We start from the raw sequence: 12,861 nt of genomic DNA, 5'->3' as shown, positions 1-12,861 counted from the left end.
TTTTGGCTCAGCATATTGCATGAATCTAGCCATTGCAATTTGCACGCCATGGTTTATACTAATTATGCTGGGTGAGTCATTCAGCTGCTGGCTTATTTAACCCAGTCTAAGAGATCGTCAACTACGCAATCGTACCCCATCCACGCTCCGCAAAACTCCACCTACCACTTACAAACACCCCGCTCGTCTTTCGTAGCCTCATGGGTCCCTCTTAGAAAGCTGTCTAAAACAGTGCCTGCTCCAGTTCGGTATCGTAACATCTAAGAGAGCCCGGAATATTTATTTTGTGGCGACTTAAATGTTCGCCTTCTTCCTGTTTTCTTTAACTTTCTGCGCGAGTATTTTCAGTTTTTCGGCCAAACATTTCGGCTAACACCATTTTTCAATCAGGCAATTTTTGGGTACGCGGATCAGATCAGGCCCCCATCCCAGCCGGAAGGAAGGCACGGAGATTTCGCGAAGCCCCGCCTTCTCTCTTTTTGGCCTGGGACGCCATTTTGCAGGTACCCGCAGGAGTTCAGCTGCTCCTTGTTTTCGTCGGGTCCGGTACGCGGAGGGTCCGGTGGAGAGGGAAGACGCATGGGGCTGGTCGCGGGGAAGCGGGTAGAAGACGACCTGGCTTGGTGGAACTCAGCGGGTCTGGACAGTTTTGAGAACATGGCTTGGCGTGGCGCGGAGGAGTGAGGGCCAGGCGAGGAGCATAGGGGGATCGCGAGGGAGGCGAGGGAGATGAGCGGGCGGGAGGGGAGGCGAGGAAGGTAGGAGAGCCGCAGAAGGGCGAGCTTTGGTCTGGGCCGGAAGCGAAGTCGGGGGGGGGCGGGCAGCGGGAGGGATGGCATCCAGGCGCACATGGCCGAGGCCCAGGGATATTTGCAGTGCCTGGGGGAGGCCTGCTCTTCCTCCCCTTCGGTACTCCGGCATTTGGGGAGATAATGCTTGAGCACGTGCTTTGCGTGCAGGGGGCCCGGAGCTCGGTCATCGCCCGCTCCGCCTTCAATAAGTCTTAAATAGGGGGCCTTGGGAGGACCCCCTCTGCAGCTCCCGGAGTTAGAAATGTCATTCTGCATAAACATGATCGGTCTACTGAGTCAATTGTCTGGAGTGGTAGGGTTGTGTATATTTTTCTATGAAGTTATGTCTGTTTAATTTAGGTTCCCCCAACCTGTGCATTGTAGATACGTTGGGTTGTGGCTTATTTGGGAGGGCATCGGGTGGAGAGAATTATTCCTGCCTGATATGCAGGGACGCTCTAGGTCTTGGGAAGTGATCTATCACACCTGCTTACCTTTTAAAAGATTAGATTAAAAATGTGGAGGTACCTATGCCTGAATCGGGGACCTTTTGCATTCCCTGAAGTTTAGTTATGTTCTCTTGCCCATATAAAAAGCAATTTCTTTTCCTCTGGTTTGTGTTACAGTAGTGTGGGGAGAAGTTAGGAGGGAGGAATGTACATAGAAAGTTATCACATTCAGAAAAGACAAAGCTGAAACCTTTATAATATAATGTTTTATATTAAACCTTAAGGTAAAGGTTACATTTACAATCATTTGCTTGTAGTTTGATGTGATTAAATCAGAATGGACATTAGCACTTTAATTTCAGAAATATTTTGCTCCCCTTGCACTCAGTGGAGTCCTAATTATGGCTACAATTCTGCCGTTTGTTTATGCATCAAAGTAGCTACTGTCCTTGAATTTTATTAAGCTTTGTCCTCTTGCAGAGTATTGATTTGGATAATTTGGGATGGAGAGAATGAAAGTTTGAACAGTTTATCTTGAACACATTGTTCACATTTGAAACACTTCCTTTGTAGGCTAGTCTATTGCATCCTTCCTGCTGGGTATGGTAGGAGATGTACAAATGTCCAGGGTATCAAGTTGGGGAAAGGTGATCTAGTATTGGCTGTCACAAGCAAATCCCATGTGTATAAAACATCTTAGCTGAGTAGGCAAGAGTATAGTTCTGACTTTACAATAGGCCTTCCTGCTTTCTGAGAAAGCCATAAAATATTGCCCAGTCGTGCTGGGGGTCCATATAAGAATTTGACACTGTCTTAAAGGATGTTGTGTGAGAGCTGTATTTTAGCAGGGCTTGCTTATTTCAGATACAAAATATTAAGCAGAATCTAATTTAATAAGAGTTTCTTCACTTGCTGAAAATGGTTCTTCTGAATTCTCTTGTTTATAGTCACGTGTTCAATGACAAGGAAGCATCACTATTTTAGTGATTGTGGATCCTGACAAGTATTTACTAGAAAACACTCCATTTAAATCTGTTTAACATAGTAATCTTCATATTTTTTTCTGAATTATGTTGTATATTCCTTACTCTTATAGTGATCAGTCAAGATGACAAACACAAAGGGAAAGAGGAGAGGGACACGTTATATGTTCTCAAGACCCTTTCGCAAACATGGTAAGTAATATTTGTTGAGCCAGTTAAATTTAATAAGTGGTTAGAAATAAAAGGGTTGGTTGAATCCCTACCTGTGTGAATTAGAGTGACCACTGAGGTGTGAATTATATAACATGCACTATAGTTAAAGGGATACCAGTATCACTTGAAGTTCACCTTTAAGTTTGTCTAATGCCTACTGTTGATCATTACTGAGGGAAAGAGAATTCTTCATGGGTAATAGGGATTGGGGTATTAAAACACCAATTAAAATTAAGTTAACTAAAATATTATTGTATTTTTTTAAAAAAAGGTGTTGTCCCTCTTGCGACCTACATGCGCATCTATAAGAAGGGTGATATCGTTGACATTAAGGTATCTTTCTTTAAAACTTAATATCCTGAAACTAAAATTAGCTTACAGAACTCTTGTTACTTTACTAAAGTAAAAGTGTAAAACACCATAACATAAAAGGATAAGCAGTTGTCTTGAAATTATATTGTTGAGTTTTGTATATGCTCTGATATATTTTTCAATATAATAAGATAAAAATATACAAAAGAGATGCAATTTTTAAAGTAAAAATTGTGTGGACCTAATGGAGCATCTGTAATCAGATATGTAGTACTTCACTTGAGATTGGATATAGTTTTGGTTCCTGAAAAACACTGTTACAATATTTTTTTAAAATATATGTAAGCTTAATCAAATGGTGTATGTTAAAATTTTGCTGAACTCTATGTGCAAAGCCTAACTTGAATGTCTGATTTTATGATGTGTAATAATTGTCATGAGCACTGATGGTGAACAGGAGGGGGCCCCTATCCAGGGGGGAAAACGCATGCGTAGTACTGAGGAGTTAAGCAGCCATTCAAAGAGACACAGATCAGACCCGCCTTAACCTTTGGGGTTTATCTGTCTGGGTTTTTCCCACGCTTCAGTTTGTTAGGATTTTCTGTCTAATGTAGCATAATAAAACACTAGAGACCTATTCCTTGTCTCGGCATGGTTTCCTGACTGTTAGGACAATAATACTGCATTACATTATTTTAATACTCTGGTGCTTGATGATGACTCTCTCCTATGATTGCTTTGTAATAAAGCAAATTGAGCAAAACATTTCACCGGCACTGAAAGCAAACCAGAGACATTGTCTAGCTCTCCGGGAAATTTAGAACCTCAAGCACATTTATAATAGGGATTTTTGCTGTTTTATAACCATAATAAAGATGTGATTTGATACAATAGGGATCAGTAACCATGTGTGATTCATTGGGCTCATAAATTATGCCTATACCATTCATAATTTGGGGGCTGTATAGTAAGATTACTGAAAGGTTGGGATTCAGTTAAAATGGGAAATGGTCTAATCATTCTGAGTAGCTTACCTGGAGAGAAAGCAAGCTTGTTCTGGTTTGACCAGAGAAACTTATATTGTGGGGGCAGAACAGCAGTTATATTAATGGGTTTAAGAGCACAGGAAATCACTTGTAAATAATTCAGAATGCCCTTTCCCAAAAATTGCCTAATAAACTTTCCCAGGCATTTTTATTTATAACTATTTATGGTGGAACTTTTTTGTATTAACAGGGCACGGGAACAGTTCAAAAAGGCATGCCGCACAAATGTTATCATGGCAAGACAGGAAGAGTATACAACATTACTCAGCATGCTGTGGGCATTATTGTGAACAAGAAGGTTAAGTAAGTGCATTCCTTGTTATTGATGTCATTCCTCATTACTGAATATTATGTAAAAACATGTCTGTCTCCCCCTTCACTTTACCAGTTAGACATTTCTTGTCTTAATTGGCCATTCAGGGGGTGTACAGCAAATATCCTTTTAAAACCCAACCAGATTATATTTAATTGGCTTGGATCCTGTCAGAGGAAACAGATGCTTAATCTCTTCTGCGACAATATGCATTGTGGGAATGTCAGACAGTAGAACTTTACTGACTTGATCTTGGCGATCCAGGTCTTGATCATAAAAAGAAAACACTAAAACTCTGTGTCCATATCTTTTTTTTTCCCTAGAGGCAAGATCCTTGCTAAGAGAATCAATGTGCGCATTGAACATATTAAGCATTCTAAGAGCAGAGACAGTTTTTTGCAACGTGTGAAAGAAAATGAAAGGAAGAAAAAGGAAGCAAAGGAAAAGGGCACTTGGTTTGAGTTAAAACGCCAGGTAACATTTAGAATATATCTTAAGTGGTTGGTACTAAACAAGTCTAAAGTTATTTTGAGAAACAACTTGCATATAGCTAGGCTAAAATGTTGAGACTTGGTTAAATTCGTAGGAAAAGAAAAACGATTATCTGATTTCATATACCCCTGTCAGATCTCAGCACTAGTGAGGACTTGTTGACGTAAATAGAATATTCTCTGTTTAGTTTGTATAGTGTTTAAAAAGCTGTTTCAAATGCTACGTGTTAGTTAAATGTTACTCTATGACTTAATCTATTTTCTACTGTCATAACAAGCTAAATCTGAAAAATATCAAAGGAAGCATAAAGAGTTATTTTAAAAAATGAATTTAGAATTGTCAGTCTCCTTACTGGCAGAACTAGCTTAATTTGTCAAATGTAAGACTATGTTAAAAAAAATCCCCTTCTCACCCCTGTGGGTGGCATGTGTCTTCCTCAGCCTCAGGTCCTCTACCAAGGCTGGGGAGTTTGAGGGTTCTGCACAGTAGCTTAGCTGTTCCTACCACTGCCCTCTTCTGGACAGAGAGCTCTGATGTTGTTCCTGGGATCTGTTGGAGCCACTCTGCCAGCTTGGAGGTCACAGCCCCGAGTGCCCCTACCACCACTGGGACCACTTTGGCCTTCACTTCCCACATCCTCTCTAGTTCCTCCTTCAGCCCCTGGTACCTCTCCAGCTTCTCATACTCCTCCTTCCTGATGTTGCTGTCACTTGGCACTGCTAAATCTATCACCACTGCTGTCTTCTGGTCCATGTCTACTACCACGTTGTCTGCTTGATTGGCCTGTCTGTCTGGATCTGGAAGTCCCACAGGATCTTAGCCCTGTCATTCTCCACAACCTTCTGTGGAATCTCCCATCTGGACTTGGGAGGGTCTAGCCCGTACACTGTGCAGGTGTTCCTGTACACAATGCCAGCTACTCGGTCCTGCCGTTCAGTGTACGCTGTTCCTGCCTGCATCTTACACCCTGCCACTATGTGCTGGACTGTCTCTGAGGCCTCTCTGCACAGTCTGCAGCTCGGGTCCTGTCTAGTGTGGTAGACCCCTGCTTCTATGGATCTGGTGCTTAGTGCCTGTCCTTGTGCTGCTATGACCAGTGCCTCAGTGCTGTCTCTTAGTCCAGCCCTTTCCAGCCCCTGGTAGGATTTCCCAGGGTCAGCCACCTCAGCTATCTGTCGATGGTACATCCCATGCAGGGCCTTGTCTTGCCATGGCACTTCCTCTGCTTGACCTTCCTCCCATGTCTGCTGCTGCCTCAGGCATTCTCCCAGCGGCTCATCTTTAGGGGCCATCTTACGGATGTGCTCCTGGATGCTCTGGGTCTCATCCAGGACAGTGGCTTGGACGCTCACCAGAGCAATCCATATTTTTGTCTTTGCTGTTGAGATGCGTTCCCAATTCTGAGGACAGGCAAATGGCCTGCTCAGTAAGTGTGCTGTGGTAGAAAACCTTCTGTAAAAGGTGTCTCTGATGTATCTTGCGGTATTACTGTACCTCACGCCTCTCTTGCCTTTCTGTTTACAGCCGGCTCCTCCAAGAGAAGCTCACTTCGTTAGAACCAATGGCAAAGAGCCAGAGTTGCTGGAACCAATTCCATACGAATTCATGGCATAGTGTATGCGAACAAAATAAAATACCTTGTAGAGGACTGAGATACGTATTTGTGGATTCAAAATTATTATTTCTGAATTGCAAGGACTGTGTTTTCATTATTAATCTTAAATGTTCTAATTCAGGGCACAATTAATTATGGGCAGAAACGATCACCTAGGAGGCAGCTATTTTTCTGTGAACCATGAATTATTGGCTGTTAGTAGTCTGCGCCTAGACTTATCCCTCCCCCCTCCCTCCCCTGTATTCTTAACAGTAATCACCAGTGCCTTCTGAATCAAAAATACATTAGAGATAGAAAATACTGGAATTATGCATTTAACAAATCTGTGGTTTGTAAAACATGTCTGTTTCCTGTTTAAATTATTTCTGACATGTAGCAAATTTCTCAAATTCTTGTCTGGGTTTTCTAGTAAGGTATGTGTTACTCTCCAGTCCTAGATGATTTGGCACAAGGTTCACAAGAGCTTTTAAAAATACTTGCCCCTCTTTCCTCCTCCTCCCCCCACCCCCAAGATTGGCCCACCAGTGTCAGCGAGTCCCAGTAGTAAGCATTAGGTACATGTGTTGACCCTAAGATACCTAGCACAAGTGTGTATGAAGGTGATTTGACTTGAGAACTACCAAACCGAAGACTGTCCAGTTGTATTCTGTACCCAAAGTGTCCTCCCATTAAGCTTCATACCCCTCACCGAGAAACATCAAAAACCCACAAGCAGCTCTAGTTGGTTTTGTTTTTTTTAAACCTTTCTAACAGAATTAAATGAGATTGGCAGGCACAAAAAATACCCCAATAAAATGAAGCCTGCCTAATTTAAGAAAAAAACGTGGATAAGATCTCTTGTGTTCATATAAGTTAGCAAGTCTGGTTAGGAGTGAGTTGTCAAGGAATTAATCATGTACACCTGTTACGCTTGGTGTCAAATGTGACAGCACTGTTTGATAGGCCATTTGGGGATGGATATTCAAGAAGATTCCTCTCCTTTGTGGCAACGTTCAAACAAAGCCAAAGCCTTCATGATAGCTAAAAAACGTGGCAGCATCTAATGGATTTTAACTTATCTCAAAAAAGTTAACCGAGGTTGGTTAGTAGTTTAATGGGAGACTCCCAGGAAATGTTAGGGTGGAGACTAGACTGGGAAGTCAAAAGAATACCTCAGAAGAAGGCAGTGGCAAACCACCTCTATTATGGCTGATAGAGACTTGGGACATTTTCATAAAGTTGAGCTCAACTTGAAGTCTGCCTTTATGTACAGTTAAACTGCGCATGTATTTGGCCTGATTCATGCTGCATACGATAATGTGTGAACCCACTAATTACGCCTTGGTGATTTCTATGTAAACCAGGCATTCTGCACTGGTTTCTGTACACCAGAAAGAACCGCAGAAGACATTCAGATCCCACAATCTATCTTTCAAAGGTGAAAATGAAAAGTGGCAAAGGAAGTTTTTGCAGAAGTGGGAAGAAGAATATAGAAAGTCCCTTGATCCTGGATGGTCATGGCCACATCCTTGCAATTTTACTAGCAACAATGCAGAAATGGTTTGACATTGCCCTGTGCCAGAATGTAAACTATATAAAATTTATTGTAAGAGTCCTCTTCACACAAAATTCAGTTCACTTTTATTTCTATTGCATGAGACCTGGGAAAGGTTTCTGAGCTTGAATCTTACTTTGAAGTCAGGCAAGCTTCATACAGTACAAAATAAATGCAGGTGTTTTGTGCTGGGTGCTTTTAAATTACGATATTTTAATGGCCTTTACAAATTACTGCTTGACAGAATTCGATGCAACTTTTAGGGGAATAAACCTGCTGAGTTTCAAATGAATGAGTTGGAGCAGGCTTTATAGTCTGAGGACTTGCTTAGTTGGTCTAGGTGTTTTGAGCTGTTAGGAGAATGTCAGAATGGCATAGAAGTGATACAATCCCACAATAGTTCAAAGGTTTAAATGCAGTGAAAAGTGGAAATTCTCGTTTTCAGAGGGTGGGGAAAGAAGTGCTTTTTTCCTTCTCATTCTCTTCCTCATATTTGTGTTTAGACAATTTGTAAGAAAACTCTATGCATCATAATTGTGTCTAGGAAACATGAAAGTTTTGGGGAGTTAAAAGAAACAACATTTTATATTTTAGTCAATGGGCAACCAAGTCACAAAAAATGCAATACTAAGGAGTGATGGTAAATGTTCATGATAGGATCGTGCATAATGCTTTGCTTTACTCATGGTTTATGAAGTGCACCACAACTGACTGGGTTTCATTCAATATGAAGTTATAAACTGGTTCAGAAACTACAACCACTGGGTTCACCCAAAACCTTAAGCCCAAATCCAATAAACTGAATTGTGTATTCACACATGCGTGAACCAGGACACTCTGCCATTCTGATCCTTAACCAAGAACATGAAGCCTTGAATTTGGTTCATTTCAGGTTAACTCAGTTTCAGTTAGGACAACTGATTTGTTTCAAGATTTGCCTGTGATGCACACCCTTGGTTTAGATATATGGACTCATGAGGCATTTCTGTCTGCTGTTGCCAAGTAGTAACAGGTGCCACTGAATTGTTGGACTGAGTTATGGTGGAGTGGTCCAAGTGTTCATTCTGGAGCCACAGATCTATTGAGATATCGTTGCACCTTTCTCAACAATAGTATTTTTCAGTAATGCTGATCTGGTTGGAATTGGAATATCAGCAGAAGTATCCAGAAGTTGCTTGACATGTCTTTTTCTGAATTGCTAAAAGCCATACACAAATTATTCCCAACTGGCATGAATTATTAGTGAAAACTGGGGGAGCACGGTGGTGACTGCAAAGAAGCCATAAGGGAGCCTTGCAGGAGAACTTAATTTGCTACGATTAGTCATTGAACGATGTCATGTTTTCTAATTGTCACCTGTAGGCTTTTGTCTCTCTGTATGAATCTCCCCTTTGTATTCTTCACTGAACCTGATATTTTCAATTTTTTTCTGAATCTTAACAGGCCCCTCATTTGCTCCTATTGTATATTTCATCTCATTTTGTATCAGTTCTTACTCACCCACACATCTGTCACTTAACCTTCCTTTATCTGAGTTTGAGTCATTGTTCTTTCTCACACAACAGCTAGCTAATTTTGTTAGTTCAAAACAGCAATAGAAGGAAAGGCAGTTTTCCCTGAGCTATAGTTGTTTCAAGAATATCTACCTACAGAGGCAGTTGGTGAGATCAAGTAGGGGTGAATCTCTGCCTGCTGACGGTACTTTTTGCAGAGGCGAGTGGGTGCTGACTATAAACTGAAAAGGATGATAATTCTTAAGTGCCCATCTGTCTCTTGAAGTAATCTCTCACAGCTAGAGTACTTTGGGAAAAGAGAGTGAGGCAATAATTTTTCATCTGTGATTGATAGATTATAACAGCAGGAGATATTTTAGCTTTTTTGTACAGCCTTGACTAAATGCATCCTATACTTGGGTGTTGCTTGGTTGTTTGAAGTGCAACTCGCAAGAGCGCTACAGGAAGAGAAATAGCCATGATATCTCCTGCAAGGCAATACTGGGTAGAGCCTCCATAGTGGCTGTATTGAGTGTTATTGATGGGTGTGAGAATGCCTCAGCTACGGATTTTATAGAGTGGCTTTTTACATTTTTTATTCTCAAATTGTTTTTGAATTGCTTTGGTGTTTTTATATTTTTAATTGTTTGTGAGCCACCCAGAGTCATATTCTTGAGACGGGCGGCTATATAAATCAGGGCCGCAACTAGGGTGTGTCCCCCGGGGCAAACATGGATTCCGCGCCCATTTTGGGGCCCCCCCCAGCGCAGCACCCGGGTCGCATGCCCCAGTTGCCCCCCCCCAGTTGCGGCCCTGTTATAAATTGATACGATATAATAAATACATACTATGAAAGATATGTATAAAATCAGTTTGTAGTATGTGCCAAGGAAACTACGTGGCTCAGACTTTTCTGCCATGGTACAGAGGTGGATTAAAGGAAAGGCTGGAAGGTAAAAGAAGGAAAAATGAATTTGTTCTTGGTGGGTAGGTGTTTGTGGAGATCCTGTTGAGGCTTTTGTTGTTGTTACTGATTCAGTTTCTGAAGGTACACTTTTTAAATACTGTAAGCTGCCCAGAGTCTTTTTGGAGTTGGATGGCCTCAAAATTTAGTACATAAATAAGACAACCTGGGAAGCCGTTAAGATATTTGCAAATATGACTGTAATAAACAGTAATAAAAAATTATTTTCTGACCAGTGTGTGCATTTATGGCCAAATTTCATGTGCCTGACAACAGTGGACACCAGAGTGAGAGTAATGCTGGTGTGGCTGCGCAAGAGAACTTTATTTGAATGAGATGCAGCAACCAGTGATCTTTGCAGCATCTCTCTTTCTCTCAGTCACGTTTGTTTAGTGACCATTTCACTTAATGACCAGGTCATTGGAACTGAACTTGGTCGCTAAACAAGGAGTGAGCGTAAGGTGACATCTGTGTGCCCTTGTTAAAACACTACCCTGGACTGCATGGGGAGCTCAGATGTTCCTTTAGCCAAAAGCACAATCAGATGCAGCCTTCTCTGCTAGACACAAACAGCATAGGATTGGCTGGATTTCACACAATGCTAGGCCTTAAACCATGTTTTACAAGCCACAACGGCTATGTTCATGCAACACATGTATTATGGCTTCGTATGTGTGAACCTGACCACTGTTACTCTACCAATGGGCTGCTATCTTCAGAATTTTTGAATGAGAACACAATCTCCTTAGACTGCAAGCCAAAGTAAGTCCTATTTTGTGAATTCTAGGACAACGTGGACATCTGGGCCAGATTTTAATGGCAATTACCTCTCCCCATCAGATACCTCCCCACACCATTTCAAAGGCAGGAAATCAGGCTCTGTGATCATGCTGGGATGCAAAGAAGTTACAAGCAGCAGGAAATGCAGTTGTGTTTTCCAGCTTCAACAGGAGGGTTACATGTGTCCTTTGAGTAAAGCAATCTTGGACTCTGTCAGGTGGGATATACTTTGTGGAAATGACTGCCATGTGCTCTGTGTGGCAGCATAAAAGGGCAAACACCCTGCCAGAAGCATCTGGAAATAGTGGAGAAGGTCAGCATCTCTGAACATGCAAATGTTCATTGATTCAAGGTTTCAGCAATGACTCTAGGCTACCACTGTACAGGATCAATGGACTCCCAATGACATGTGAGTGGACGTGACCTGGCACACTTTGTGCATCATATCACAATCAGCATTCAAGGTTGTAATAGCTCAATCAGCCTAACTTGCAATATCAGATCAACTGACACCACAATCAGCAATAACTCAACTACAAGCAGCATTTTTAAATAATGCTTTAATTATTCATTTTATTGCTCTTCCGGTCAGTTGTATTCTTTATAAGTTGGGGCCAGTTTGGTCTAGTGGTTAAGGTGCTGGGCTAGAAACCAGGAGACTGAGTTCTAGTCCTGCCTTAGGCCTGAAAGCCGGCTGGGTGACCTTGGGCCAGTCCCCCTCACTCAGCCCAACTCGCCTCACAGGGTGGTGGTGGGGAAAACAGGAGAAGGAAGGAATATTAGCTATGTTGGCCACCTTGAGTTATTTATAAAAATAATAAAGGGATAGAAAATAAATATAAATAATTGTAAGCTACCCAGAGTCATTAGGAGTTAGGTGGCCTATAGGTGATCAGTGTCTTTTATTATAAAGGACAGCCCTTTATTTCAGGAAGCTGTCCTTTAGATTTATTTATTTTTCAGAAATTCACTTTTGTCCTTTATGTTGATCATTTAACTTTTACTGTGCAAATGGTACCACTTAATGCCCAGTCTTTCACATTCATGTGAAAAATATGGAAATTGAATTGCCTTTTTAAAAATAAATTTACATATGCTGTTCGTTAGATATTTTTATTAGTATATGTGTTTTTGTATTTCCTGGTTTTGCTCTTGAATTTTCCTTTGTAAGGCAAAGTTATCAACAAATAATCTTTTTTATCCTTATGAACTTTTTCTGATTTGCCCCTTTTTCAGGTTTGTCCTTTATTTTTTCCAAGGAAATATGGTCACCATACTTGTAAATTAAATAAATACGAGTTGCCCCACCCGAAGATAAGGGATTCCTTTGGAATCCATTTGATAATATACTCTTTTTGGTAAAAGGTGATAGAAAAATGCTTCTGTGAGTAGCCTGCAATTTTTCTCATGGTAGCAAGATTCTCCTTGGATGAAGACATTACTATACTTTTAATTGGCATATAAATGGGATTCTGAGTAACCTCTCTTCCCTTCCCACATATATACCCCAGGGCCTTTTAAAGCCATGCATACTATCGTTTCCATGGCAATTACAGTATTTGCAAAGTTACTATACAGCCCCTGTCAGGCAATCTTACCTTTGCAGGGATGTTGACTACACTGTATTCAGTCAGACTCCTACTGCTATAAAATTCGTATATTTCAGTAATGAAAAAAATGGGAAAAACGCAAATTAATATCACCTGTTTTTAAGATCACCTTTGTGACACATCTCTGCACAAGAGACAAGGCACTCCTCTTATAAAACACGGAAGAATCATGTCAAAGCGAGCTACACCTTCTCTCCTTTTCTTCCGCTTCTTAAAATCGGATGGAACAGACGACAGAAAACACCGTTTGTCACGTCGCCACAGAC

At 41.2% G+C, this 12,861-nt stretch overlaps 1 protein-coding gene and 2 non-coding genes across 3 annotated transcripts; all 3 read left to right on the top strand.

Moving 5' to 3' along the window:
- Positions 1 to 426: 426 nt before the first annotated feature.
- Positions 427 to 6,251, top strand: RPL21 (ribosomal protein L21). Its single transcript, XM_063305749.1, has 6 exons — positions 427 to 546; positions 2,337 to 2,415; positions 2,708 to 2,769; positions 3,985 to 4,097; positions 4,431 to 4,581; positions 6,124 to 6,251. The coding sequence occupies exons 2-6, from the start codon at positions 2,349 to 2,351 to the stop codon at positions 6,211 to 6,213; spliced, it is 483 nt and encodes a 160-aa protein (XP_063161819.1). The 5' UTR covers positions 427 to 546; positions 2,337 to 2,348; the 3' UTR covers positions 6,214 to 6,251.
- On the top strand, positions 3,456 to 3,533 carry LOC134499405 (small nucleolar RNA SNORD102). The gene has a single exon (XR_010068129.1). It is a non-coding gene; the product is annotated as a small nucleolar RNA SNORD102 (small nucleolar RNA).
- Positions 4,161 to 4,292, top strand: LOC134499416 (small nucleolar RNA SNORA27). The gene has a single exon (XR_010068137.1). It is a non-coding gene; the product is annotated as a small nucleolar RNA SNORA27 (small nucleolar RNA).
- Positions 6,252 to 12,861: the final 6,610 nt, after the last annotated feature.

Source organism: Candoia aspera, chromosome 5 (genome assembly GCF_035149785.1).
Source record: "Candoia aspera isolate rCanAsp1 chromosome 5, rCanAsp1.hap2, whole genome shotgun sequence".
NCBI lineage: Eukaryota > Metazoa > Chordata > Lepidosauria > Squamata > Boidae > Candoia > Candoia aspera.
This window is presented reverse-complemented; position numbering and strand designations above follow the sequence as displayed.